Raw genomic sequence first — 25,570 nt, forward strand, 5'->3', positions numbered from 1 at the left:
TGCGGTATCTGGAGCATAGCACAGTTTGGAGACCTTTGAGACTAGCCTGATTCTAATAATTTCTTTCAAGATATGAATGTGAATTTTGTTATGGATGCATCTTTCCATCCTTGTAAACTTGAAAGCCTGTTAGAAAAAAACTTGCAGCTTTTATTTCTCTAGTGTATGTAGTTTGTTTGTTATACAAATATCATCCCTGCAATCCTAATCAGACAGTAAATGTCACCTGGTGACTATGGCCTGAGTCACCATGGAAGAAACTCAGGTGAAACCTTAGGCTTTCATTTCTACAGAGTTGCTGTCTACTACAAAGGGAATAATGAGGCAAAACCAATTGCTGACCGTGCCATCAATGTGCCTAGTAATCTGTGATCAACTCTTATTCTTTAAAAAAGTTTCATGCCATTCTTATGAGAAGTTTCAGATCTCTTAACCTAGTAATTTGTTGCTTTTGCATAGGTAAAAAAACCCCCACAAATGAAATGGTAAAAAAGAAAATTAAAGTCTGTTGAATCTTGTTTAACCAGATAATATACTCTAGAATTCACCATTAGCCTCTGTGCTTATGTTATTTTTGACTTTACAGAGCATTAATAATATAATTGTGCTCTTTTACCTGCTTTGAGCTAAATGTATAGTCCTGTGGAAGTTCGGTGAAGGCAGAAAAGTATAATTCACTGTGAATAAAGGGTAAAAAAAAACCCAAATGAGTTACTGTATCATCCAAAAGTTTTCTGCATAGAAGTAAAATGGATGTATGAAAGATCTGCCATGTGTAAATTTGAGAGCAAGGGTCAAATCTTTCATAAATCAGAAAAATTCTACTACATTTCTTCTGTTTTTCCCTTTTTGTTCAAGTAGACTAATACACTTCAGAAGGAAAATTGAATTCTTAATTAAAATAGGCTGTAGACTATTTAGAGTTGAGGTCTTGATCTAAGTTCAATTTAATGCTCTTTTTCAATAATAGTAGCTCCACTTATATCTATGTAGTGTTTATACTATTATACAGGAGGTTCAACTTGAGTCTTTTGCCATTTAGTTTTATGTGTAAAAATGGTGTTAATTTTTGGTTGTATTAAGGAGTAATTACTGTTGCATATAATATGAGTAGGAGTTTGGTATTGTGATGGCAAAGTATTCCTTGGGAGTGTAATATTCAAATAAAACTATTACTTTTATGTGGTTAGTGGCTCTGGCTATACAAGTAAGAATTTCGGAAGTCAGACCTCGGTAGACCAGAGTTTAACTCTTGGTATCCCATCTAAGGCCTCAAGTAAGTCCATATAAACATCTGGCACAGAAGTACTACGTGCTTTCATATATGGCAGGTGTATGACATCTGCCAGTGTTATTTCTACTTATTTAGTCAGTGTCGGCAGCTCTTCTCTTTCAGGAACACTGAATTCACTCACATTTTAAGGATAAAAGTAGGACAGATGACATTTTTCACGCTATTATTTATATTTGTTTCTGAATTGTGATCCAGGTTTAGAATTTTTTTGTGTCAATATAATACAGATGATCCAAACCTTTCCAAAAAGAAAAAGTCAAAAACTGGAGAGGACAAGGTACAGTTACAAGCAAAAATGGTATACATCTTGTTTGGTAAGTTAGTTGTATCACTTCTCTATAGAGGAAAAAAAAATGCTTCAAGCAAATTAGTGGGTTTAATTCTAGTGCAAAAACTGTAGCCTAAAGTTGAGACATTTACTTGTGTTAATAGAGTAAGAGAAGAATTAATACCTAAAGGTATTAATTAAAGAAATACAAGGGAAAAAATTGGAGCGAATAGTTTACAATATCAGTCCATGCAACATAAAAGTTTGTTGAAGAGAGGAGAGCAGTACAAGAGGCTAACTGGCTAATATAACAAAACAACAAAAACTGTGGAAGAAACTGGGAGCCCAGACCTGACCCCAGCACTCCAGGTGTGGCCTTACGAGTGCTGAGTTAGAGGGGAAGGATCACCTCCCTCGACCTGCCAGCAACGCTCCTCCTCATGGAGCGCAGGGTACCATTAGCCTTCTTTGCAGTGAGGGTGCATTGCTGCCTTATGCTCAACTTGCAGTCCACCAAGAACCCCAGGTGCTTTTCTGCAAAAGCTTTTAATATACATTTCTCTTTCATTCATGTTTATTCCTGGTATCCGTGGGAAAAGCAAAGGACACAAGCTCTGAGATTCATTTCACCTACTTTGTCTGTCTTTAATGTCATCTAATTGTATCACCCAAGGTATGCTATCATAACTAATGGTAAAGAATTGGCATTTTGGGGTGCAAATCTTCTGACCCTTTATGACAGCTACTTTAGGCTTGGATGGGTTGCATTTAAAAAAACAAAAAATCTCTTTTTCTCCATGGATTTTAAAGACAGTTCATTTCACTTATAGGTATATGATAACATTGTAGACATTGATCAGCATTAGGTCTGATGAATCCAAACCAGTATTTATTAATTTGGTTTTTCTGCCTTTTTTTTGGACAGGTCCATTCCACAGTAAAAGTGTGAATTAGAACAAGGTTCTGATGTATTTCAGCTTTTGGAGAAATAGATCAGTTGTTGTCTCCTGTGTTTATGTGACAATACACTTCCTACAGATTGTGTTGCATATTTTCCCATTGTTTTTTGATATAAAATGCAATTTATTTATTTATTTTTACAGGCTAAATTCCATTGATGTTAAGTATCAGATGTGGAAATTAGGAGTTGTTTTCACTGATAATGTAAGTTTATCAGTATACACACACACACATATATATGTATATATTCACCTTCTAAAAAGCAATATACACTTGTTAACCCAAAGTGCTTCAAAGGGAGGTATGAAATACTCTGGATTATATTTAATTTACTACATAAATGAAGAAAATCTTGGAAGCTTAAAAAGACATTGCCAAAATCTTTTCATAGGTATTAGTCTATAGAACCTCAGTCAGTTCCTGCCCCCCCTTCTGATACGCTTTATTCAGGAGCAATAAGCAAGCACTGTGCTGTAGAATTAGAAAACTGACTATATAAATTCCAATTGCCATTTTTCATAAACTTTATGAGCACTTGAATATACCTGGAGCACAGTCAGATCAGTGTAGTTAATGTATGTGGAATTGCTAAAATTTGTATCACTGAAACTACTAGTAGGATGTGACACAGAATGAGGCTGATGATTTTTATCATTTGAAAAAATGAGTCTTTAAAAATAAAAAAAAAAAGATAAACAAGACTGTTTAAAATACCTTACAGTTTAAGAAGTCACTCATCATATGATTATTAAAAGTCTTATGATTATTGCTTGCCTAACTCAGCTTATTTTACTGGTGGAAAAAATGGTAGGGGAACAAACAATTTTGGAACTAGGACTGCCAGAGAATGAAACTGTAATCTGACTTTAGTCAGGAAGAGTAGAATTATAAGTCTCCAGGTCTACAGACAGCATGATCTGTAAAGAGTTAGAGTTTGTTCAGGATTAGGTTTTTTCTAAGGGAGGGAATGTAATTTCTCTTATAAATATGTACTTGTCTTTAAGTCCAATAAAAATTAAATTATAGAGGAAAAGATGAAATTAACATCTGTAATAGTAGTTAGTAAACTACTTATCTCAAAGATCTCTAGCAAATTCTATGTAAATAAATAATTGTTTTCTATTTAAAGAAAAGCACGTTCAAGCAATTTCTACCTTTCTTTAGTGTTTTGAATTAGGTTAAAGATAATATCCATGAGTTTTATTTTGTGATGTACCTGTTTTTTCTGTTAGTCTTTCCTTTACCTAGCGTGGTACATGACCATGTCAGTCCTTGGCCATTACAACAATTTTTTCTTTGCTGCTCATCTCCTTGACATTGCAATGGGATTCAAGACATTACGAACTATCCTGTCATCAGTGACCCACAATGGCAAACAGGTATCAACTGTCATATCTTTTCAGCTTTTTTACTTAAGGAGTACACAGGAAAGATCACTTCATGACTTAATTCAGCTGCTCTGCAGATTGACAACGGAATTGTTCTTTCATCATGAAGTTTAGAACTTGGGTCAGTGGGGAAACTAGCCAATGGGATTTATAAGCGTAAGAAAATGGGACTAGGATGTATGGCAGTCTCTAGCTGTTATAAGCAACTGTGTCATAAAGTTGCTGTTTAAAATTTTTTCAAGATTCATCTAAAGAAAGGTCCATTTGAGACCCAGTTACTCTTTGTTAGAGGACTGTTTGAGAAACTCAGCTTTTTGATAATAAGAAATCTTTTCTTAAGCTATAAAATCTGAAATTGCATTTCTGATTTAAGTAAAGAAAATAAGGCTTTCAATTTACTGAGATCTGTTGTAGGAATGGCATTTAACGTAACCTGAGACTTAGCGTTCCTCAAGTCTGATGGCCTTCCTAGTTCAAAGGACCTTTGTAAACAACTGTAATAATAAAAAAGCCATCCTTGGTCTGCTTAGAACATCTTCCAGCAAGGCAGCTAATATAATTCTTATTCAAGTGGACTGGGAATGGTAACATAGAGGTCTTCTCTGTTGTATATGCTTATGTGCTGTTGTAGTAAGATGGAACTTCAGTTCTGACTTTATACAACGTAGGTGCTTTAGAAGTCTGGTGGCAAGTGCATTTTGAAATTTATCAGTAGCAAGAAGTTACTTTTCAGGGGTTTTGTTTTTATTCTTTTTTGTTTTAAGCAAGTTTGATACTGGAGAAACATAAAATCATTAGCAATGATTTTTTGTAAAGACAAAGGGTGATTGATTTAATTTAATTCAAATGTACTGTCCTTGTCAACATTTTTTAAGAACTAATACACATTTTAATGGACACAGTTTATATTTCAAAATAGCCAGTGAAGCACATGACATATAGAAGACTCTTAAGTATGAACTCATCTTGACAAACTTGTTTTAATTTATGTGGCAAACTTAAGTTTCATTTGTGGAACAAAAATTGTGTCTTGAAAAGTTACAGAAATCAACATACTGCATTCTTTGCCCTTTAAAGAACAGAATTTCTTAAATTCTTACTTCTGATTTCTTAAAAGAACAAGAAAGTGAAAAATCAGTCTGCACCTAGAAAAAAGTGACTTATTCTACCTTTCAAAAATAGTCCTGAAGTTTTAGCAAATTATCTATGAAGTAAGGGGGTATTATTTATGATAAGGAACTTTTTAGGTCTGGCAGCTATGCAAGTGAAATATCAATTTGCAGGATATTCTAGTTCAATTCCAACTGCTTTCCATAAAGCTCAAGGAAAAATTTTAATGATGCTGCAGTTGAGCAGTGGAGTATTTGTTGTTGCTTCTCCGAGGTAGATATTAAAATATTAGGAACAGTTTGTTTTATATGTGCTTTCATAGATATATATAAACGAAAATTGTTTCAGTATTAAATTAGTAGAAATACTATATTGCAATTATATAATAGGTGATATTAAATAGTAGTACTATTACTATTAGGTAGTAAACTTTCAGATATTTTTGTTTGATTGTGTGGGTTTTAAGTTATTCTAATGGATCATTTGATTGTGTATGTATCCACTAGTTTTTGCAAGATTTGTCTTTGTAATTGTGTTTGTAATAGTTTTCCTTCAGAATAAATCAGGTGAAATGCACAATCTTTGCATGAAAATACGCAGATATATTACCAAATATTACAAAGATATGCAAAGAGAGAAAAAGTAAAGAAAGTTTTCCTTCTGCTAGTACATATAGATTATTGTTACTTTCCTTCTCTTTTGCAAAGAAAATTGTATAGCATAATTCCTTGGTGGTGTTCTATCCACTCTATAATTTTGTCTTCCAGCTTGTCCTAACAGTGGGATTACTGGCAGTAGTAGTATACTTGTATACAGTAGTGGCATTCAATTTTTTCCGCAAGTTCTACAACAAGAGTGAAGATGGTGATATGCCAGACATGAAATGTGATGATATGCTAACAGTAAGTCTTATTTTGCTTTCTGGATTTTTTTCTTAAACTGTTATGTTTTTGTCCTGACCTTCTTGTAATTCCTACTCATATGGTCGTATCATTAGCCAGCACAGGGAAGACTATGATTGAAGGCAAAGGAACAAATATAACGAACATCCCTAACAACTAGATATACCCTGTGCATGTTAAACAAACACATCTGTAAATGAATAGAAGTATTCTTTGCTATAGTTTCTCAAAAAATGAAAAACAACTACAAGCTGTGACACTGAGCTGAGTCAGTTAAAGGGCAGTACTTCTGAATCTTGAGGTTCTACAGGCCATTCAGGAGGAGGGTCAGTCATAGGCAAGGACTTTCATAAGTAATTTAGGTACTGAAATGCTTGTTTAAGCTTGGAAATCCATCAGTTTCCCTTAGCATGAATTTCCATGATTCTCTTCAATTGGCAATTCTGTTACTGAAATCTCTCCTGTGCTCAGAACCACTGAAAGTTATTTTGTACTTACTGAGACAGTGCCAGGCTTTACAGCTGTGGATGGTAGTAGAGCTTAAATCATGAAGAATTTCTTAAGATGCGTTGCCATTAATATCCTTCTAAAAGCAATCATGTACAACAAAGTTAAATATATTTCAGTATGTTATGCGATGTGAACCACTTCCAGGGAACTGACACCATTTGAAAGCCAAATAATTAGATAAACTGTGGAAGCAGACTATATATGTCTATATTTTTGTCCAGTTTGGGACATTCAGTGCAAGAAAGACATAGATAAACTGGAGCATAAATCAGTGGAGGGCCGCTAAATTGTCAGGTGCTGGAGCACTTGCCCTGGGAGGAGAGGCTGAGGGAACTGGACTTGTTTGGCCTGGAGAAGAGAAAGTTTTGGGGTGGTGGGGAGTGTAAGAGCAGCTCCCCAGTGCCTGCAGAGAGGTTATGGGGAAGACAAATCCAGGCTCTTTACAGCAGTGCATGGCAGGAGACCATGGACATAAAGTGGAAAAAGGTTTCTGACTGAGGAGAGCCAAGCAGTAAATCAGGTTGCTCAGAGAGGTTGTGCAGTCTCCATCCTTAGGAGGTTGTAATGACCTGACTGGATAAAGACCAGAGCATCTTTGTCTGAGCTTATAGTGGACCCCACTTGGAGCAGGATTTGGACCAGAGACGTACTGCAGTCCCTTCTGACCTGACCTGCTCTGCAATTCTCTGAAAATACACTTAAAAAAAGGCTATAATATTGTACAGGAATGAGTTAGAATAACATGTGATATGCTATAAAATCAGGGTTGTCCTTTGTAAAAGTGGTAAGACTTGCAATGTGATGTTAAAAACAAAAAAAGAAAAATAAAAGTACAGAAAATATATTTTTATTTTTAGAAATAGAAAATGACTTTTAAAACTTTTTAGATAACTAACACTACATTCACTCATTAAGTTAATGATTGACTTTCAATGGTCAAATAAAAGCTATCTCTAAAAATTGTTACATTTTTCAGCCATTGGTCACTCAGTATTGTATGTTGCTATATCAATTTCTTACATAAGGGATTTTGGGGGTAAGTGTGGCATAGAAATAAAAGAATGGATTTTTTGTATGGTTAGGTTTTAGGAGTTAGTTATTGTTATTGTCATCACTACTTTTTAATAGGGAGTGAGAACCCTGGATCTGTAGTTTGCAAAGCTACTTAAAAAACCAGAACCAATCCTCTGCTCCAGACCTCTGAGAGTGATATCATAATTTTCTGTTGAATTATAGCATGATAAACTGGAAATTTTGCATTGTCAGCATCCCACATAACTATACCTATTATACCACTTTTCAGATCATAGTTCACAGTGTTAGTCTCAGACTTTTTCCATCATTAGCCTGTCCTCTGCATGGATATTCTCAAAGGTTTTTGTTTTGTTTTGTTTTAATTTTTGTTTGAAACGCCAAAGATGGGGAAAGTCATTCACTTTTGAGCTAGGAAAGTGGAAAAGGAGATGGCTGTGGTGGTAATGGTATTTCCTATTTGCACATTACTGAAATGATGGTATGTGAATCATGGTGTGCTGCTGGGCTTAAGATAGTTGAACCTTTGATCTTTTTGAACTGCGACATAATGACAGAACGTGAAATACTGCAGCTTCAGCTGCACAGCAGCATTTCACCTCCCTCAGAATATAGATAACCTCAAAGGGGAGAAAAAGATGACTTGACATAGTATAGTTGCTAGACCATAGACCAGTTCTGCCAATTGCTGAATTTGCAACAATGGGTATTTTTACTTTTAGCTGCAGACAAACTTTGTATCCCTTTGTTTTGTGTTTTCTAGTGCTACATGTTTCACATGTATGTCGGAGTACGTGCAGGTGGAGGCATTGGTGACGAAATAGAGGATCCAGCAGGAGATGAATATGAAATATATCGGATTATCTTTGACATCACTTTCTTCTTCTTTGTGATTGTCATCCTGCTTGCAATTATTCAAGGTATATGTTTGTAACCCATGGTGAGACTGAAAGCATTATTTAGCAGTACAAAGATCTTAGTGCTACAGTGATCACACACCTAAGATTCAACTAGGACACCAGGGCAGATCATGAAGCGCAGATTTATATAGTAAATCACACCCAGCTGGCTTTTACCCATATGCTATTCTTTCTAGTCTCTGTAAAATCAACAGTCTCTAACTGGATCAGTGGAAACAAAAAAAGCTCTTTGCTGTGAGAATACTGGTGTCACTACAGTTTCTGTCTTCTCATTGCCCTTTCTAAAAGCCTCCTGTAAATGATCAGCAAGAGGAGTGATTAGAAAGTGATTAGAAATCTTGTGGCATACCTTAAAATTGTCTTTCAGCACAACCCACCCTTTGTGAGCTTATGTGGACAAAATCAGTAGCGGGTGCTGTCAGTATTCCTCCTGCCAGCATCTAATGTTCTTGACTGTCTGGCAAATCTTCAGATTGATGGTAGTGGTGTGAAAATTGGAACATAGCTTTAAGGGGTTTAATCTTTTCTTACATAAAAACCTCTGTTTGGTGTGATGTCTGCTTACTTGAACAATGTCAAAGAGTAAAGAAAGGTGCTTGATATGAAAACAGCTTTAGTATATCCTGGTTAATGACAATGGAAAGTCAGCTGCCATCAGTTAGCTTCTGAATTTGAGTGAAGCTATTTGATAGTGTGGCTCGCTGTTGTAATCTGGATAGTGGATACTGAATTTTGGGAAGTCAGGGGTTTTTCTATTACGTTTGTATTAATGATGTTTAATGTTATTACCAAAAATACTTAAAAGCCCCATCTGTTTACATACTATACCTTCAAAAGATTGTCAATAATGCCCAGATCATCTTTTATTAAAGTTTGCACAAATTAACAAAAGTATATTCTTGATTTTGGAAAAACATGTAATGATTTTTGCTAGGTCCAGTTGCTGTTATAAATAGTGATACCTTATTATTTTCTGTCAGCTAACAGTTAGCTAACTTATGATGATTTTAACAGCAGTAAGGATGCTTTCTCACTTCCTACAAGGAAGTTTAGAAGGTGACTCTGAGCTCGTAGTAAATTGTTTATAACTCTTACTCAAGTAACAAGTTTTTTAAAGGGCTTGGGGAGGGTGCAAAATTTTTGATAGCCTGAAGCGGCATATCTCATGCTGTTTGTTTCTTCATTTTGTGAGTGGCTGAAGAGTAGAGGCCTTAGCTGTCAAGCTTTGAGTGTAATTCTCATCTGGTATTCGTCAGTTTTACAGCACAGTAGTTTCAATAATGATTGTGGAGTTAGTCCTTATTTGTCTCAGTGTAAGCGAAGGGAGAATCATGAAGAATTTATAATCTGAGCCACAGAGCCTGTGGTGGTTTTTCTCCTTCTTTCTGTATCTCCCTGAAATGACCCCTTACTTCTGTAGAGCTCTGACAGTGGAACCTCATACTACATGACAACCATAATGAGAAAGGATGCACAGAGCTCTGGGCCTCTCTGCATCTGCCGTGTAATCATAGAATCGTAGAATCATTGAGGTTGGAAAAGACCTCTAAGATCATCGAGTCCAACCATTGACCCAACACTACCACCCACTAAACCATGTCCCTAAGTGCCTCATCTGCTCGTCTTTTAAATACTTCCAGGGATGGGGACTCAACCACTTCCCTGGGCAGCCTGGTCCAATGTTTAACCACTCTTTCAGTAAAGAAATTTTCCCTCATGTCCAATCCAAACCTCCCCTGGCGCAACTTGAGGCCATTTCCTCTCGTCCTATCACTTGTTACTTGGGAAAAGAGACCGACACCCACCTCACTACAACCTCCTTTCAGGGAGTTGTAGAGAGCGATGAGGTCTCCCCTCAGCCTCCTTTTCTCCAGGCTAAACAACCCCAGTTCCCTCAGCCGCTCCTCAGAAGACTTGTTCTCCAGACCCCTCACCAGCCTCGTTGCCCTTCTCTGGACACGCTCCAGCACCTCAACGTCCTTCTTGTAGTGAGGGGCCCAAAACTGAACACAGTATTCGAGGTGCGGCCTCACCAGTGCCGAGTACAGGGGCACAATCACTTCCCTACTCCTGCTGGCCACACTGTTTCTGATACAGGCCAGGATGCCATTGGCCTTCTTGGCCGCCTGGGCACACTGCCAGCTCACGTTCAGCCGGCTGTCGACCAGCACCCCCAGGTCCTTTTCCGCCAGGCAGCTTTCCAGCCACTCTTCCCCAAGCCTGTAGCACTGCATGGGGTTGTTGTGGCCAAAGTGCAGGACCCGGCACTTGGCCTTGTTGATCCTCATACAATTGGCCTGGGCCCATCGATCCAGCCTGTCCAGGTCCCTCTGCAGAGCCTTCCTACCCTCGAGCAGATCAACACTCCCGCCCAACTTGGTGTCATCTGCAAGCTTGCTGAGGGTGCACTCAATCCCCTCATCCAGATCATTGATAAAGATATTGAACAAGACCGGCCCCAAAACTGAGCCCTGGGGAACACCGCTCGTGACCGGCCGCCAACTGGATTTAACTCCATTCACCACAACTCTCTGGGCCCGGCTGTCCAGCCAGTTTTTGACCCAGCACAGAGTACACCTGTCTAAGCCGTGAGCCGCCAGCTTCTCTAGGAGAATGCTGTGGGAGACGGTGTCAAAGGCCTTGCTGAAGTCCAGGTAGACCACATCCACAGCCTTTCCCTCATCCACTAGGCGGGTCACCTGGTCATGGAAGGAGATCAGGTTGGTCAAGCAGGACCTGCCTCTCATGAACCTGTGCTGGCTGGGCCCGATCCCCTGGTTGTCCAACTCATGCCTTGTGAGTGCCCTCAAGATGAACTGCTCCATAATCTTCCCCGGCACCGAGGTCAGGCTGACAGGCCTGTAGTTCCCCGGATCCTCCTTCCGGCCCTTCTTGTGGATGGGCGTCACATTGGCAAGCCTAATAAAAGCCTAATAAATCCCTGAACTCTGTTAAACGTACGGTAGTATTCTTTCTATAGTAAAGCCTCCATCAGTGTAAAACCACATGCATCTTCATGTACTGAGTGAAGATTAGAGCACTGTGAATAAAACAGAAGTCTGCTTGTCCCATTTTATAATTCTAAATGGTACTGCCAGCCATGTTACTGGTAGCCATTTCTTTGACTTGCTCATTTTTCTTCATGTATTGAGTTGGTTTTGTGGTCTTTGGAATGTATATTGGCTTCTGTTATTTCTGCACAAGATTCTCATCTAATATTCTTTGTCAGAGTTATCCCTGGATTTCCAAATATTCTTTGTCGCAGTTCTGTTCTTGAATATTAACTATCATTTTAACTTAAACCCTAGGTTTAATTATTGATGCTTTTGGTGAATTAAGAGATCAGCAAGAGCAAGTTAAGGAAGATATGGAGGTAAGAACATCCAGTTGCTCAACCATACCCTATTTGCAGGTTTCATGAATATCTGTTTTCAATCAAAACGTGATCTAGCTACTGGATAGTTTTTTAAACTAAGAGGAAAATACAGGTCTGTACACGGTCCAATATCATACAATGTCCTGGGTGAGATTCTACCATCTCAGTTCATTAGATGGAAATAATAACTGAGATTTTTTTTTTTTTAATTGACTTTTTCTGTATCTATTAAAATGTAAGAACTTACGTAAGTAGTTTTGTTAGTACCCAATAAAATTCTTTTTAGGCAATTTTATGAAGAGAAAACTGTTAACATCCAGGTTCTGAATAGCATTTACCACTCTTTGCTGCCTCCTGTGAAAGAGGTATGCTATGCTTTGACAGGTGCTAGCTGCTACCTTGCATGTCTCTTTGCATGGGACACAAACCCAGGTTGCCTAAACTGATACTCTGCTCTAAGCATATTTTGGATTTGTTTGCCAATTCTTAGTATGGATTTTTTTAATACCTCCAGATCAAGTGTGGCCATTTTTTTTCTGTCAGTGATAAGTTAACAAAAATTCAGACAAAAAGCCTAACAGCGTATTTTCTCATGACTTTCTAAAGTTTAGACTAATCCTTGTATCTTCCTTTTTGTAAACAAGAAAAATCTTTGTACATTGCAGTATGTTATGATGAATTACATGTCTGTGGCTATTTAAATCTTTTGGATCTTCAGATTAGAGGTTTCTAACACAGGGTGTTAACACTGTCATGTTACAGTTCATCTCAGATGTCATTTTCTTTGGTTAATCTATGTGTGAAAGTATCCCGTACTTGGTGGTTTTCTATTCTGTTGTTTAACTATGACTATAAGAACTCAGAAAAGTGTTGCAAACCTACTGTGTTTTGTAATCTAAACTTTGAGCATATTCAGTTTCAGCTGGACAAGCACAACAGGCATTGAGGTAAATATTGCCATATGTTACAGTGAGTGCTACTTACAGTGTTAAAGGAAAAAAAAAAATCAGCTTTGACTGTTTTATGCCATTCTTTCTCCTGATACCTGTTCACTTACAGCTGGCAAAGATTTATTTATTTATTTATTTATTTAAACAGTAAGAAGCTATTCTGATGGCAGTTAAACTTCTGTTCAAGTGTTTTGGCTGAGGTATCCAGTCCCAACCATTAAAAGAAAAGCCTTTTTGTTCAGCACATATTATACATGATGCATTGCCATTTTCAAGAAAATTGTTACATTTTTATTGGCCTTTTGTCAAAGAGGGGCAGGGTCATATATAGTGTTGAAGTGCTCTGTATTCTTTCTTTTAGACAAAGTGCTTTATCTGTGGAATAGGAAATGACTACTTTGATACAGTGCCCCATGGCTTTGAAACACACACACTACAGGAGCACAACTTGGCCAATTATTTGTGAGTACAGTAAAAATTAACTCCTCGCTAACTCATGACCCTTGCAGCCTCTGCAAGTACCTGATTAGCTCTTTTGCATAAGTAAGAGTCAGTACTGTTTGGCTTTGATGTGCACTCGTGCTGTCTGAATATATAACTCTGTGGTGATGGGAGCAAGGGATGAACAAACTTCATTACCTTGTTTCCGGCTTGGTTGTGACACACCAAGTTTGTGTGAGCTAGGAGATGGAAACCGAGAACTTACGTTGTAAAATTGAATGTGTTGTGTAAGGTACAGAGGAACAATATGACCTGGCCTGGAGACTGGTGGAGAGAGTGCACAAGCAAAGGAGTAAGGCAAAAGAGGGAAAACTTACATTGGACAAAATATTTTGAGTGGAGTGCTGAGGCTGACTAAGAGAACCCGGGACAAAGGGAGGTAGGGGAACTGTAATGAAGAGCTAGAGAGAGGAGGGATCAGACCAAGGGCATCAGGTCCAGCTTTGGAAAATCCAAGCAGAGCATCAGTGACCACTAAACTCGGTCTTTTTAAATCTGGAAATAAAACCATTTATCTGGTCCACAATCACTGTATCATACTGTTCCTCTCCTGTCAAATACCTATGAAAATCCAGTGCCAAAGTGTATTTCATACTAGTGCTGTCAGTATGAAGCAATGGATGGATTGTGACTTTGTGTCTATAAACTAGCACTGTTTGTGCACAGAGTAATGAGACTGTAAAGTCAAATATCCCTATAAAGAACTTCTACCTGAAAAACAGGTTGTGCAAACAAAATACATTAAAAACACCATCATGTGGGATTTTGTTCCTGCTTACAAAGTACTACACAAATAACATACTATAGCATAACTCTAAGTGCATCATCCTGAGGAAATGTTTTTTGATATTTTTGTGCATGATCATATTTTATAGTTTTACATATGTTTGGAGAGAATGTCTATTATGAGTGAAATTCTGAAATCGTCACCTAGTATCTGTCAGATATCTCAAAACCCCAAGACTAATGTATTTTTAAAATTACAAGTTCTTTTCTGCTCACGTTGATCTTGAGTTACATATGCTAGTAAAATATCCCCAACCTATAATTTCAGTAAGAGAAATCTCTTCATCATCTTCAGCATTTCTTATTCATTGTGGGGAGAGGGAAAAAAAAAAGTCCCAAGGACTATTCTTTGTCTACTTCCAAGTTGGTATTCATGGCAAGAAAATGTCTATTGTAATTTTCAGATTAGAAAGCTTAGAAAATCTTCATTTAAACTGAGTTGCTATTTACTGTAAATCAAACTGAATCTCTTGCATTTTAGCATACTATTCGTTGAACAACAAGTGAATGATAACAGTGTCAGGAAAGTATATTTAATGTGTCTGGGAATATTATCATAAATAGAACTCTGGAACTTCTAAGTCCGTGAACAGCATTATCACTGTACATGCTAAAAAATATCCATCCCTCTGCAGGTTGCCTAATGTTTCCAAATATTGTATTCATAATAGCTGTTTCTTTGCTTGTAGGTTTTTTCTGATGTATCTTATTAACAAAGATGAAACAGAGCATACAGGACAGGTAGGTTGAACAACTCTATGAATGTCAACAGTTATTAAATAAGACTGATTCTAAAATAAAAATCATTCAGGCTTGGTAAAACTAAGAGTTTTATTCTAATGAATAGCTCCCTATATGGTATGTAACAGAATTCTCATTCTTCTAAACAATTCTTAAGACTTCAGTCGCTTCATGTTAGACTGAGTGTCAATTCTGTAGTACTTTCTATTCCTATTTTGTTATCTGACCTGTTATTCTTAAATTGTTACTTCCACAAAATATAGATACAGACTATAAACAAAAATAATGAGAAACAGAATGTTCAAACACCCTGTGAAAGCAGCACTCTTCATTTCTCCCTGTTGATTATTTTTTAATAGTCTTTGTCCTTTATTATTATCTGTATATAATCTTCTATGTTTACATTCCTGGATAAGTCCATATGAAGGAGATTGTGCATATATTTAAAATGAAACCTGTGAGAGAAGTTTTTCCTGGAGGTTGTTTCTTTGCTGTTGTTCTTTCAAACTTCTGGTGCTTCCTTCAACTTCCGTTAAGTATACTTAAAGTCAGTAAAAAAAATGTATCGAATTTACAGACTATTGTTTTTTTTCTAGTGATAGTCTTGCAGCTGACTAAGCAAATGATCTCATGTTGCAGATCAGAAAACAAAAAATCTAAAAAGCATCATATACATAGCCCTACAGATTTGGGTCAGAGGGACGATTTGCTATAAATCTACGTAGCTTACTCTTTCTGAACTCTGATGTATGTACTGGGCAATTATAATAATCTTCTTTGCATAAATCTTCTCAGCCTTGTCCAGTATCAGATTTTATGTATTTGCTTTGCTATTTTTGAACATCCATTTGTCATTTGAGAATTTCATATTAAATGACATTTTTTAAAAAGTCTTTTTTATTCGCGTTTTCTTTTTTCTTGGCATACAGTGTGTCCTACTATATTCACTGTAGCCAGAGTTCTACTAACTATTGAGTTTTGATAGTTAGCTGTTAATTTGAAAATTGAGAGTACTTCATGCTACATAACTTCTAAGGACATGGTTTAGTGGTGGACTTGGCAGTGTTAGGTTTATGGTTGGACTCTATGATCTTAAATGTCTTTTCCAACGTACATGATTCTATGATTCTGTAACTTGTGTAACACATGTCCTTTCTACCATGGAATTTGTATAATAAAAAGTACATGTAAGTGGTGTGATTAAAATGGAAATAAACTGACATATCCTTTACTATTCTCTGGACTGCCTAGAGACAGAGCCTTACCTGAACAAATAATCAGAAAGAAAAAAAACCCCACCACTGATTCAGAAAATATTGCTCTTCTAAGAAATACCTTTAAAGGCCATTTTGTTTTATGTATTGTGTGTAGGCATGTTTTGAAATGACTGATGCAGAAATTCAGTCAAATTTCTATGACAGAAAATATTCTGCTTACCCTGGTATTTGTCTCATGACCGGCTTTAATTGGGCTTTACAATGCTCCTGGATATGCAATAAGAACTAAACTACCTGGTCCTCTTCTATGTGTTTCTCTAGTGCTTTTTGACTAGGTGACAAAAATCTAAAAGCTACTCTAAACTGATCAAAATCATTAACATGATTTTGTAGATTGATATACAGCAACCTGATAAGCACAGAATCAAAAAAGTGAAGCGGTATATAAATAAAAGAGAAAAAAAAAAAGTCATGGGTGGTGCTTTCTCATTGAATCAAGTTAAATTATTTAAATTGTGTTTCTTTCAGGAATCCTATGTATGGAAAATGTATCAAGAACGGTGCTGGGAGTTTTTCCCTGCTGGTGATTGCTTCCGAAAACAATATGAAGACCAGCTCAACTAAGCAGAGATGAGGATTTCCAGATGAAAATATGTCCATGTATTTCCCAACTCTTTTGGGAATGTCTAACAGATTTCTTAAATCCCCAAAGCTGTGTGCTTTTTGGAGCACCAAAGCTCTGTTTTTAATGACCCAACTGCGCTTTTATTTTCTTGTGTATTTGCTTTGAGAACACTGGAGTAAAGAACAATGAAAAATAACAGCAACTCTGGAAAACAAACCAACCACTTGCACACACAAAAGATATCCCTATACATAACATGCACACATAAGAAGAGACTTGAGACAGCTTATTTCTGAAACTGCCAGATGATGCCCTTGTCTATAAGATCGCACATGGGTTGCCATGGTAGCAACACTCATTCAATCTGTTTATTTCATCATCCTGGAAGGAACTATATGTAGTTCGCAGAGCACTGTAAAAGATTGTTGTGGACACTAAGTTGTGGGGAAATAGTGCCTTACTATATGTGGGTTGAGCTATGCAGAAGATGAGTGCATGACGACATCATTTTTTTTTTTCTTTGTGTCTTCCCTTTCTTCCAAGTTAATATTTACTTTGTGGTTTTGGTGGGTTTGGGAGGAAGGGATTTGATTGTGCACATCTTTTTAATAAGACTGGAGTGTCTCAGGAGAAGATTAGGTTATTCTCATCGAGTTCATTTCACATTTACCTTCCTCTTTAGCTTTTGCTCTTATTTTGGTAATGCTCTGATACAACACTGCAACTTTATGAAATCTTTGTATGAAAACAAGATGACTGCAAAAAACACTTTAACAAGAAATATTTCATTGCATGTTTATTATGCAAGTTTAAAACAATCAAGAAAACAACCTTCAGAAGCAAGTTGATCAACATGAAAAAACATTCACAATAATTATATCCATAGTAATAAAGTGTTGTGGGCTTTATTGTACATCTGGAACAAGTGTCATCAGCCAACAATGTATATGTTATGAATTTGACAGTAGTTTTGGTTTCTTTTCTTTTTCTTTCTTTCATTTCTGCCACCTGTGATCGATAGTGGAGTTGAAGATTTTCTTGTTAAATTATTTTTTAAAAGCAAAGCTGAAGCAATATCCATTCAGGGACTCCATCAGTTGCATCATGAAACACCAATGATGTATACATCACTCCATTTTGAGTCCTTTTCAATTGTAATGCCAGTCTTTACAAATAAAAAGAGAGATTCAGAATGGAAACAAGCTGGTTTTGGTAGCATTTGAGGTCTTTGGTACGGAATCTTTTTATTAATCCCTGAATTAATTATACCCATTTCAAAACAGGATTAAGCTGCTCTTTCCTTAATGAAAGTTTTTGGTTTTGGTTTTTCTCCTGGACTTCTTGCTGTTCTGTTGCTCCATCTCATTTCTTTACAGGCCACAGTTTTGTCATAAAATAAATTGGCTGTATCAATATTCAGTTATAACTAAGAAAAAATAGAACTAAAGAAATAATCCTTTAAAAATACTCATTCTGTATTCTTAAAAGCCAGGCTTTCAGTTCAGCAGATTGTGAATATTGCTACTCTGAAATTGGGATCCTGATGAGGATTCTGGTAAAATCCTGTCAAATTTTGCAATATTTGAGGCCAGAGGCTGGGCAGGCTGGTGATGGTGGGAGGGTCAGGTACAGCAGCTACAATTTGTATTCAGGTTTTAAACCACCCCCACCCAGTTTGGAGTATTAATTCCAGGTTTGTTTCCTCCCTATTTGGTACAACTCCATAAACCAATTTTAATCAGCCTTTCTGGGATTTGCATGTAAGATTTAGAAATGGGGGATTGCAATGATGTTCCTTCTGGGGTGTACAACATGAGAATAGTTGTTGTTTGACACACAGGCACACACGCTATTTTGGTTTTGCACATTTTATTGAGAAATATGTAGCAAATTATTCTGACTGATATTTCCAGATGCCTTTGTCTTGAAAACAAATTCCAATGGACTTTGTAGGCAAATACCAGAATAGAAGTGACATGTTTCTTTAACCTCAGCTTCCACGTCACAAAGCTTCTGGGGCATCCTTGCTGTTGAATCCAGTATGCTGTTTGACAACTATACATGAAGCCACGCTTAAACACTGGAGTCTTTCAGGATAAGATCTACTGGTTATATGGTGATGCAAAAGGTTTCTTTTTAAGGATGAAAAATCTTCATTTATTAAATTAATTATAGCTTTCCCAGAAGCAAATTCCTCCAGCTAAGAACTGGTTCATAAGAGTTTGCAAAACTAGTGTTCGCTGCTGAAAAAGGATGGGAACTGGCTTTGGCAGACCTTCAGAGCCTGGTTCATGCTGTCCCCTCTGCAATGGCTGTAGACTTCCTGTGAGTCCCTGAAACTTGGCATTTTCTGTTTCGTTCAGTGCACTAAATTTGCCACTGAGAGCCTTTTTCTTGACACTTAACACATCTAATTCAAGAAAAGAAACTCACTTTGAAATTAAAAATAAGGGTACATGTCATAGGACACTGGTTTATTTTAAAAGTATGCATTTCCTGTGACTCATACTGTTTCTGACGCTAATGTGCACTTTTAACAGGATAATATTATTCAGGCAGGCCACATACTATGTGATACAGACTGTGGTGTCCAAGTTAATACTGTTTAATTTGTTTTAGACTTAGACAAAGTTGAAGCGAATTCTTAGATTTTATTAAAAATTACTGAATTTACTGTGACAAATGCAACTTCTTTGAATTTTTGTGTTGTAAAAGAAGCAGTAAACTAAGCAATATGATCATATGAACACAGCCAAAAAATACAGACAATTCACTGCTTTAATAGTTGTATCAAACGAAATTAACATTGACATATATATACTAGCACAACACACAAGAGCAGGTAATAGTATGTCGCTTGAAAAGTGCAGTTTTAAATCCAAGAAATTCAATTATAGTGCTTATGCATGTGATATTTAAGATAAGGTTATACTTACACACATATTTGTGTATGCTGATGTTTTTTTCAGCTGTTAGCTGAATTTACTGATTGTGTCAGTAAAACTGTAATTTTCAGGAGGAACTCTTGCCCTTTATTGAGGATAGCAGAAAATTGTTGCTGTTTACCTCTGAATGCCAAGAGAACTGAGAAGAGCTCTAAAACTGATGATCCTAGTGCATACGTGTTGATTTCAGCGAAGAAACAAAGGAATAAATGGTAATGGAAAAAGCAAAGTAAGATGGAAATGTAACTGAGGTGTGATTCATTTGTGGAAGTTGTTACCCATTTATATGTTGTTCCACTTAGAATTGAGTTACCTGACATTTGTTGCACCTTCTTCCAATACTCCGTTCTTATGTCTTTCCTTTCCCTAAAACTTTGAAGCTTAAGTCTGTGGTTTTTACTGAGACAATCACAGAAAATAGAAGACAAGAAAATGACGCTGTAATAGCCTTGGCCCATGCATTACTACAAGACTAATCCCTTCATCTTGGCCACTAATGTGCTATTTAAGTTGTTGTTGAATATTTTCATTTGTAGTATCTTCCTACTGTTACAGGACTCTTACTAATGAATAATAGCATTTCGCTTATGAATTGCATTAATGTTTCTTTCTATAACTCCTTTGATAACAGTCCTACCATCTTCAGAGGCACTGAATAATTCCCTTTGCTTACACAGTCACCTGTAAGGTATTCATAGGATGTAATATTTTCCAGGTTTTTTTATTTTCTAAAGTAGAGAGTGTATTAATTTTTTTGTTCATTAGCCAAAACAAGTATAACTGTGGTGTCCAGAACAGTCTCTGTCAAAGGGTAAGACATCTGTCACAGAGAGCATGGGTGGGTATGTTCTTCGATTAAATCTGTCTAATATTTATGCTTATAAATGTAGCTCCTTCAGTCTCTCTTCTTAAGTCATAGCCACTTTTATTTGTATATTTATTTGCTTCTTTTTCAGTTTTCTTCAGCTTTTCTAAAGCCATGCTAAACCATAGAGTCTTGGTTGCAAATAGAATTTCAAATTATATTTTCTTACAGTCACTTCTTACTCAAGATTTGCAATATACTTAAGCACAAATATCCATTTATAGGTGAGCTTTTTTTTGCAGCTGCTGCTTTTTTTTTTTTTTTTGAAGGCCCTTTTAATGCATTTTCTGGATTAGGGTTTTCTCTGTCGTCTGCGTATTGTTTTAACTGTACCTATGCAATTTCTTCTGTCTAGTTTTCTTCACAATTATCTTTTTGTTTGTTTGGATATTCATTTAGGCAAAAGGGTGTGTCTCTCTTAGGTGGTAAAGAAGACCCTTCTCAGCAGTTGTTGAAGATCTCTGGCTGCCAAGCAGCATCATTCTGCCGTGCCAATGGAGGTCAAGAGTTGAGGCAATTTTTGATATGAACAGCTTGCTCTTGCAACAATATAGCCATGGGCTGATCTGCAGTTACAAAGGTTTGACCTATACATTTTGGTGCTGGATGGGAAGATCTGAGCTAAAGTTCTCCTGAAAAAAGTTTTGAAATTTCTGAAATGTAAGGGGGAAAGCTCAAAAATCCACATTTACAACGAACCGAGGGACTTGGCTATCAATCCATTGTGTAAATGCTCCAAGTTTGCACACAAGATGTAGTTGCTGTATTGCTTAGTAGAAATTGCCGTTATATAGATCAAATACCTCTCTCTCAGATATATGTTCAGTAAGCACCTTTGGAATGCTGAAGGTAGCTAAATAATGCTGGATCATGCAATTGGAGATTTGAAATAAAGCAAAAAGTTTTGATTATTTGTTCTTTATGTAGCGCTAGTAGGATAGAAGGAAACTGCATGAGTTGAAGAATGCGTTGAAAAAAACAGAACCACCCAGGGAGAATTAGAGCATGGAAAGTCCTGAAGTAAAAGAAAAAATGACTAGATGAAAAAAATAGCATGAGAAATAAAGAATATGAAAGAAAGGTATTTCTTCTGTTGAGAAGTGGGATTTCGTCATGCAACCTTTGATGAGCTCTGCTTCTGCACTAATTGTTGTGATGGAACTTCTATATTTCCTGTAAAACTCTTAAGAACTGTAAGTATTTTTCTGCGATACTAGACGATGTCTAGAAAATACACAGATAACAAGCTTTTCTAAAAATAGCTTTATAAATGAAAAGGTTGAAAATGAGAATTTTTATGAAGCATTTTGTTTGTTTTAGGTAGATACAGATTCATTTTTAAGGTTTTCATGATTTATTTAAAAATTTTTTTGTGCTATAAGTGAGTTTCAGGATCCAAACGAAGAATTAAGGTCTTATGGTGTCAGCTGCCATACCTATTAGTAACAAAACTGTAGTCTCTAGCCTTAAAGAGCTGAAAGCCTGAGCAAAAGACGAGACAATACATAGATGCAGTGTATGGACAGGAAATGTCAAGTTTACAGTAGGATAATATCAGGAACAGAATAGGTAATGGTGAAAAATTCATCAGCTGCCTACTTACTAGGTTATCTGCAAGCAACATAACTGAGAAAAAAAAATCGTAGGAGGAGAAAGGAGAAGTCGGTTGGCCTTATGCATAGCAAGCTTTTTTGAAGTATATTCTTTTTTTTCTGTTTTTTTTTTCTCCTCCTGTAAATTACTGCTGCATAAAATTCCTCAAGCTCTGTTTTTTTCATTTTTAATCAATATTCACTTAGTGTACGAGATTTTGAAAATATGCTTGCTTTCAATCTTTGGAAAACATTAGCATTTTTGTAGCTTTCTGTGTTTGAATTTCAGACGAAGATGCATGTTTCAGCAGTTTCTCCACTCTGCCTTTGAAGGAGAAATATCCTGCTATTTAACCACTCTGCACTCATGAGCAAAAGAAGTACCTGACTAGCGCTAGCATCTTTTCTCCTTCCTGCTCAGCTTTTGGGATATGTTAGAACAATGCTATGAATTGCTTTAAAATTAGGTATTGGGCATGAACCCAGATCTGTCGCACTCCCTTTTCTCTCAACAATTACTATGCTAAAATCTTTTGATTCCTGCAGCTTCATCTTCTGTAAAACATGGTGGCAGAAGGTAGAATTCAGCAAAGTATGAGGGTTTTTTTTACTTTAACATGTGATAATTATGTCAATAGACCTGAAGGTTTTGTAAAGAAAAGGCAGCGATGTGAAAGTAATTTGAACTGACTGGGAAAAGCTGCTGAGAACTGACTTCACTGTGTCACAGTTAAGTATGCATTGTAATAAAAGATGGATAATTTGATTTTTGACTGTTTATAAAATGTTACTATGATAAAGTAGATAGTGAAGTTAGGTAAAATCCAGGAATATCAAATTCCTTAAGGAGCTCCTAGTAAGTGGATACCCTGTATCCTACGAAGACATCACAGTTGTTTTGCTTCTTGCAGTTTAAGGAATGGAAAAATAAAATGAAAAGTCTTGAAATTATTTTAAATTTTGCAAAAACTACTAGTGAATAAAACATGATGTGAGCGAAATGGGAGAAGTAAAACTGTTGTTACATTTCTTTGGAGATTAATAAATTGCAGTAATTGTGAAGACAGTGTTATTCTCAGCTTTGAGCCATACTGTGCCCACGTGCAGATCAGCAGGAAGGTAGCAGAATGGATGACATCTGGCTTAAATAGTGGCATCCAGTGAGACTGCTTGTTCCGTCCTGTGGTAGTGTGGCCAAGCTAGGCTAAGTGCATCCAATTCTGAAGGAGTCCCTTCCCCATCTACCTCAGTGCCAGGGAAAGGACGACAACTGACCATCTGTGTTTTCTCAGTTGCATTATTGGCTCTGTCCTCTGGCAGCAGACTGCATACTGCTACAACTGCTGACACACAGACACTTGCAGACGCTTCCTCATAAGAAGAAATTAAAGTTAAATTAATTAGGCAGCTGTTCAGTGCTGACAACAAGGCATATCCTTTTATCATGTGGTCCATCCTAATGGAAGGAAAGAAGTATATCCACTGACCAGGAAATAAACTAGTAGTATGACTGGACCATATAGCAGGCAGTTGATTTTTGGCTCTGTCCAAGGAAGATAGAATTTCAGGCACTCAGTGGACATCAGGACTATTGTGGACATTTTGGGTATCTACAGTCTATATGAGAATAAGTGGCTTCACAGATCTGATGTAACTACTGAACTGTTTTTAAGTGCTTCATAATGTTACCCTAAGGTGTTAATAAACCAAGTTGTTGCTATTGAATATTAATATAATATTAAAACCCAAAACTCAGTATAGTTCCTAGCTATTTAAAAAGATTATTACCCTTGATGCTCATCTACGTGCCCTGCTTTAAGCCAATTTAAGTGATAGGTAAAATGATTATCTTTCTCTGGAGCACAGTGTTTTAGAAATAGTGGTTTATAGTGTTCTGTGCACATCTGGAAAAACGTTCCATGTTTAAATGGATGTGGCAGAATGGAATGAACTTGGGGCAGGAAATACAGACGCTGAATTTCTTTTCTTCACTGGTTCTTTATGCTTGGACAAGTGCAGAATTAAGAATAATTTAGATATAAGAATGTAAAGATAGACCCATCATCTCAGAATTTGCCTGTCCCTGGCTCAGCCTTCATTATTCTTGACTGTAATGAGGCAACTTTGCTTTCTGTTTGCTCAGACTTCTGCCCCATATCAAGAGGTTAATATCGCATACTTTGCAGTACTTGGAAGTGATTATATAAAAAAGCCAAAATAATCCTGGATTATTTCAGAGAAAAATGTAATATAATTTTCTTAACTGTCTTTTGCAATTTAAGAAGCCTATTTCTTGTTTAAATTCCAGTACTGAGTGCTCATGGCATTCTCCAAAGTGTATAATTTATGGCCTATAAAAATGTTGCTTGTATATGCTTCATGGAACTGATGTATAAACAATTACTTTTTTGTCATAAATATAAGTTTTTTGTAAGGAATCCTTGTGCAGTCTGCAATTGCAGTAGCCTTTTATCTGGAGTTATTTGATTTTTTAAAAAATCAAGGTAATTAATATGCACATTTCACCCAGATCATTTTTATGCAGGCTATGAATTCCTTGCCATAGGAATCCAACAGAGTTAAAAAAGGCTGGTTAAAATAAGCTTCTGATGGGCTAATCTGAATAATACTGCTCAAAATGTGCTTCTGCCTGGGAGAACTGTTAGAAAATAATTCACATTAAGTTTTCCTCTTACTGTTTGCTGCTTAATTTGTCAACTGGGGCAATGTAAGCTACAAAAACTAGAGCTGTGAAAGGAACTTACTGTACAAGGCTGTTTTATAGTTAATATTTTGCATATATGATCAACTCTTGACGAACTGTGGTCCAATTATCCAGCTTGCAGATTAACCATGATTTGCATGTAGAAACATCTATGCTGGCATTGTTTTGACCAATTTGGACCTAGAACGAGTAGACAAACTTATTTGTTGTGCTTGTGGTCTTACCGCTGCAGACTGATGAAACTCAGATGTCCCTGAGCCCTAGTCATGCTATCTGATCGCTTTTTTTGCATTTGCATGCTCATTGCATCTTTCTGTGGCTTAATTTGCATTCCCAGGATTTGGATTATTTTCCTTACCTGAGATCCCTGTTTCTTTATTATATATAAATTGTTATATGCTCCAGAAACGCACAAGATCATAGCCAGTGGGGCCTAAGTGATGCACCAGAATTAACCTAACGTGGAGAACTTGTTGGGGCAAGACGAGTTCTGGCTCAGGCAGCTGGATCTAGGGTGCCAAATTTCTAGGTTACATGTTCCCTTCTTCTCCTCTGTGGACGTGACATGCACAGAGAGATGATACGTACCTGTTCAGTTGCATGGGAGCAATGAAGGTTCCAAACAAATATAGCAGGCAGGAGGTGGCAATCCTGAACAAATAAATGAACCAACCTACAAAACTTTTACACAATCCTGAATGGCCCTCAGGGAAATAAATGGCCAGGAGCGGGCAAAATGAATTGTTTTGACAAAATGAACATTATTCCAGTTACATGCTTACCCAAGGACAACTGAGAAACATATAAGAAGTCACGTGTGTGAGGAGGTTTAGGGAAGTCTCAAACCTACTGTACGTATTCTG

The 25,570-nt window shown here is 36.7% G+C and overlaps 1 protein-coding gene across 3 annotated transcripts in view; it reads left to right on the forward strand.

Moving 5' to 3' along the window:
• The window catches only part of RYR2 (ryanodine receptor 2), a 457,875-nt gene extending 440,101 nt beyond the window's left edge, over positions 1-17,774 (forward strand). For all 3 annotated transcript variants that reach the window (XM_076334184.1, XM_076334182.1, XM_076334183.1), the window contains 8 exons: positions 2,666-2,726; positions 3,755-3,901; positions 5,788-5,922; positions 8,228-8,384; positions 11,693-11,757; positions 13,072-13,172; positions 14,687-14,738; positions 16,484-17,774. In XM_076334184.1, coding sequence (XP_076190299.1) covers positions 2,666-2,726; positions 3,755-3,901; positions 5,788-5,922; positions 8,228-8,384; positions 11,693-11,757; positions 13,072-13,172; positions 14,687-14,738; positions 16,484-16,579 — 814 coding nt within the window. In that variant the 3' untranslated portion in view covers positions 16,580-17,774. The remainder of the gene's footprint in view (positions 1-2,665; positions 2,727-3,754; positions 3,902-5,787; positions 5,923-8,227; positions 8,385-11,692; positions 11,758-13,071; positions 13,173-14,686; positions 14,739-16,483) is intronic.
• The last annotated feature ends 7,796 nt before the right edge of the window (positions 17,775-25,570 follow it).

This window comes from Aptenodytes patagonicus, chromosome 3 (assembly GCF_965638725.1).
Source record: "Aptenodytes patagonicus chromosome 3, bAptPat1.pri.cur, whole genome shotgun sequence".
NCBI classification, from domain to species: domain Eukaryota; kingdom Metazoa; phylum Chordata; class Aves; order Sphenisciformes; family Spheniscidae; genus Aptenodytes; species Aptenodytes patagonicus.